This window comes from Echiichthys vipera (assembly GCF_963691815.1).
Source record: "Echiichthys vipera genome assembly, chromosome: Y".
NCBI lineage: Eukaryota > Metazoa > Chordata > Actinopteri > Perciformes > Trachinidae > Echiichthys > Echiichthys vipera.
The window spans coordinates 13,863,287-13,868,090 of record NC_139849.1 but is presented as its reverse complement, the minus strand read 5'-3'; the positions used below and the strand labels follow the sequence as shown (position 1 = coordinate 13,868,090).

The 4,804-nt window shown below is 46.7% G+C and overlaps 1 protein-coding gene across 1 annotated transcript; it reads right to left on the bottom strand.

The window, feature by feature from the left end:
* Positions 1-1,269: 1,269 nt before the first annotated feature.
* Positions 1,270-2,193, bottom strand: LOC310966223 (ubl carboxyl-terminal hydrolase 18-like; the record flags this gene model as incomplete). The annotated part of the gene is made up of 1 exon (XM_083940076.1): positions 1,270-2,193. The coding sequence occupies one exon, from the start codon at positions 2,191-2,193 to the stop codon at positions 1,270-1,272; it is 924 nt and encodes a 307-aa protein (XP_083796202.1).
* Between the last annotated feature and the right edge of the window lie 2,611 nt (positions 2,194-4,804).

Here is a 4,804-nt window from a genome sequence, read left to right as displayed (position 1 = left end):
CATTGCAATCAGACTCTGAGGATGAGCTGATGAGGCCAGATGTAAAGCGAGTCAAAAGTACAAAGGGGTACTGCCATTCTGACAAGGGTAAAGAGAAGGGTGCCAGGAGTGCAACGGTGGTGAAGGAGACATCTACTCAGCACTTTGTCCGAGAAAATAAGACTTGTGCTAAAGGGACACGGGACAAGTCCAAAAAGAGGTCTAGAAAAGGAAAACCTGTTAAGATCACAGGTGTCCTCAATCAACACTCCCCTCTACACAGAAGCAAGCTCTCAGACCCCGGAAGTGAAGAAAACCAAGGGGAGGAGAACTACCAGGAACGTGAAGTGGTCGATTCCTCAGAGCAGGGTGGAAACAGACAGCGTAAGAAGACCCAAAAACGCAGGCGTGAAAAGACAAACTGTGTTAAATCCCTCCAGCAGCAAGAGGCTACCAAAAACCCCAGCACTACTGACACCATTGGACATGAGCCCGGGTGGGAACCTGAAGAGGAAGGACTGGATAGTGAGCGACATCCCGTTGACACTACAGCGGATAGATTAGACAACAGACTTGAAAATACAGGGGGCGGTGACTCTGAAACGGACTCTTACAAGAACGAGTGTATGTTTACTATGTGAGATTTGTTATCATGTCTTCCCATAGCATGACAAAAAAGACGCCTGCACCCGGGCCCCGCAATGCTTGCATGATACGACATTTAGAGGGGCTGGCTAATCGTGTTTGTGTGTCTCAGTTAGAAGAACCTTGCTCCTCCTCTATAGTACTGTCTTCTACGTACTCGAATCCAGCCGTTAAAGCAGAGGAACCGAAGGTTATTCTTAAAAGTCTGGATAGGTATTTTGTAAGGAAGTGATAGAGATTTCTAGGTTTAGTTTGATACCTAACATAACAATGTATACCACAGCTGTATGGCATTGTAAAAGCCATCATTTTATGGCATATATCTCACTCTTTCTGCCATAGCTGCATTAATGTATACATCATGCTTATATGAGATAATAAAATGTCATTAACTCTGCTCAATAATAATAAAAATAATCACTACGTCTTCATTGCATCCAGTCTCTTTCTATCATTGCTGCATATATGTTCACATTATTCTTATGCATTATGATAATAACAATAATAATAATAATAATAATGAGGCTGAGATCACCAGTGATTATGTATCAAAAATGTATTAACCTAGACAGAAAACATGGACAAACATGAGGTTACACCAACAGTAGTATCACAGTTGTACAGAGTTGTCTTGTCACAAGATGTTCAATGGAAGCTGTTTTTCATACGGTACATTAGCATGTAGGCTACTCCGTCATACACATTAGATCTGGCTTCGTAGGTTTCCGTAACTTCATCCCAGGAGCACAGCCTCACGTGAGTGTCATCTGCAAGATACCAATTGTCATTGTCCCGCACATAAGCAGTGTAATGTCCACAGTAGGGAGTACCACTGTGGGCTATAACAGCGTACAGCTGGTATAGGGCACTGTCAGTCACTTGGGTTTCATGCATAATGTATTTCAGATCAAGAGTCTGGGGGTAAGCAAAGCGCTTCTCTACCTTGACTATGTGAGCAGTATCTTTGCCAACATTTTTAACACGTCCAATCCTCACGCAGACAACAGGGGGTAATGACAAAACCTTGCTCGTCATTTCAACCTGGGTTCTCATGTGACATTCTGTGCAATGGTAGTCACAAATTGAGTACTCATTATTGGAGTACTGTTTGATGTATTCCTGCAGCTCGTCAGGGAGATTATCTTCGATCAACACAGGGATTGTGTTGAACCTATTGTGTGTTGAGCATACTGTGTTGCAACCGAAGCAACGCATTCGTACCTCCTTCACAATGTCCCACAGAGTTCCAATCTTATTAGCAGGCTCACATTCGTCTGCCAGAGCGTTGATTATGCACTTGAATACAAAGTCCGAGTCCTCCTGAAATTCGAAAGATACTCCACTGTACACCCTGATCGAGCCTACAAGAAAGCTTGGGTCTAACGGTATCTGTCCGTCTTTGGTCATGTCATATATGAGACGCTTAAGCCTCACCGCTACTGAATAAGGAGCCTGACATGCCTGATCGTGAACTTGTCCAATGAGATCCCGTAGCTCGCGTGTCGCGTACAGACACTGGACAACACTGTTGACGCTGCAATAGGTACCAGGATTGGTCAAGCCACGCATGGTTGAATGTGGACAGGTAGAGAGCTGCCAAGCAGTGTGGTCAGTAGGCACATTGTAACAGAGTCAAGGGGGGTTCATTGTCGTAAAACAGTAAGCGTTGACGGGAGCAAGGGTCTGACTGAGGCATCATAATCGAACGTAACATGGTTGTACATTTAGTAGTCTGTCACACTGAATGTCACCACACCGCGGAAGAGCTCTCTGAGAGATTTAACTGACCCCTGAGGGCTTAGTAGAACCATGATAATTGTCATACTGTAATATCTGACAGAGATCTCCTGCACAGGTCCCGGTCTCTTATGTTTTGTGAACATTATAACAGGGGCCCACTTAGACTCAGTCTGTGAAACCGCATCGTATGTGAAAAAGTCACCGTTGTCGGTGACTAACCTCGACCAGTCCAGTTGATCCACGCTGGAAATCCCAGCAAGTGCCAAGTTGTTGAAAGTTATCTTTGTCAACCCCTGCGTACAATCCAGTGTCGTCACGTCGACCCTAGAGGATCTAAATATCTTGACTTTCATCCTCAACACTATGTTCCTAACCAGCGTACTCAGCTTGCTATCACCAAAACCCTCTGTTCTCTGGTTGCCTCTGAAAGGCTTTGGGTGTCCGTACACCAGCAGTTTAGCGCTGCTTCTACTACCGGCTTCCTCTTCCTCGCCCACGCAGGTCAGCCAGTTGCTCATGTGGGACACATAATCCCTGAACGTGAAAAATTCACTGTCTAAGGTCAACAGGCGCGGGGTCGTCCTTTCTCTGAGATCCAAGCTCTTGCTTAACCACCCGATTGAGTCGGTCAGCACGTGTGAGGCAGGCGTCCTGATGTCCAGCATGCGAAGCCATTTGTGCAGCTCTGAGTCCTGTGAGTGCTTTGCCACCATGGCGGTACAGAGACCGACAAAGTTGTTACAGTGTTTGCCAAACAGTGAGGATTGCGGCTTCTTAAAGTTCTTGACGAGATAAGGGACAATGTCGATCATCACAGAACCTTTACCGATGAGGACATCGCTCCAGTCAGTCATGTACACGGGTAACAGCTTCAGATCTAATGCAGCCTTGAGTGTGAGAAAGACTTGCAGCAGGAAACTGTTTACCGAATTAGGTGCGTCCGAGGTCTCCCAGTTGAACACCTGCTTGCAACGTGTAAAGAGCTGTGCGTACTGGAAGATGAAAATGTCATTGCGCCTTGAGCATTTACATAATCCATTTCGGGGACCAGCGAATATGAGAGGGTGTCCCCGGGTCAAGTTTTGCGACAGTACGATTACATTGTCTTTGAAACGTGCTATCACCTCATCACAGTGGCTCTTCAGAATGACCATGGTCGTGTCTATCTCCCCCTCGATTTTCTTGCCTCGCAAGGTCACCGTACTCTGGGAGTCGTCGATTTCGGTCAGGGTTGCATCAGTGCTCGATTCACTGGTTGATGGTGGTGCATCTTCGACACCCGCGACGAGATCGGCCCCTTGGTCTTCGTTGGTGGTAAAGGTGTTCACACTTGATCCTACTTGACTGGTGGTCACATCCAGAGCCCCGTTAGAGATGTCACTCGTTGTTAAACATGTATTAGAATTTCCACTGTCGAGTAGCTCATCATGCACATCAACATTGCTGCAGCTCAACAGTTCAACCACGTTCTCGCTCCAGTTGAGATTATTCGAAACGAGGTTAGTTACCTCCGCTGACACCTGTGCAGCAGGGTCTGTGACCGTTCTTTCTGTGCCATGAGCCTTGTTGAGTCGAATTTGCGGTGCTTGCTCGTGTTCCCGGTATATTGTCTGTGTAATATCCGTTATGCCGGGTTGAGGAGAAACCTGAGGTGGTCTACCGTGGACCATTGTCGAAGTTCCATCGTCTGGACCGTCTACCCCCGGGGCCATTTTCCAGCGCCTCGCATCGCCAGAGTTGTCTCTGTCACCGGACTTGCGCTTCTTAAGCTTGTTCTGGTATATAGCCTCAAGCTCTTTGACCTTCTTCGAGTACCACTCGTAGGGCTGGATAAGATCAGGTGCCAACCTCATAAAGTCTATGCCGTAGTATACTTTGGGGTCAGGCTTAATCACTGTAATGGGGGATCTTGTAGCCGATCTATCCGTTACCAGTTTAGCGAGCCCTTTGGGGACGCAGTCGTCGGCAACTATGATATCGGTTGGCTTATACTCCCCCACCTGTACTGACAAGGGCATCTCTTCAGAAGGCGTCCTTGCGGCGCTGATATCCCGGCTCAAATACTGATATCGCATAAGCTTGAGCAATTCGGAAGGAGACCATCTCTCTTGAGGGAACAACGTAATACAAAGCACTCTCATGGAGACAAAATCCCTGTCTGTTATGTTAGAGCCCATGCAATGGAGGTATTTCAGTATTGTCTTTGAAGTAGGCCTTCTGTCTTTGTGTCTCGCGTGAAGGACGCGGGCATTGATAGCTTTCATAAAGCCAAACTCAAATGTTTCATCGATATCTGGGTTGTAAACCCCGACCAATTTCGATAGATTCTCAGCATATGTCCTCTTACAATATCCTTGCTCAGGCGTCTTGTATTGTATCAAGGGTGAGCCGTTTCTTAACTCCCACATCACACAGTACCAGCTGAATATGTCGCTCCCTG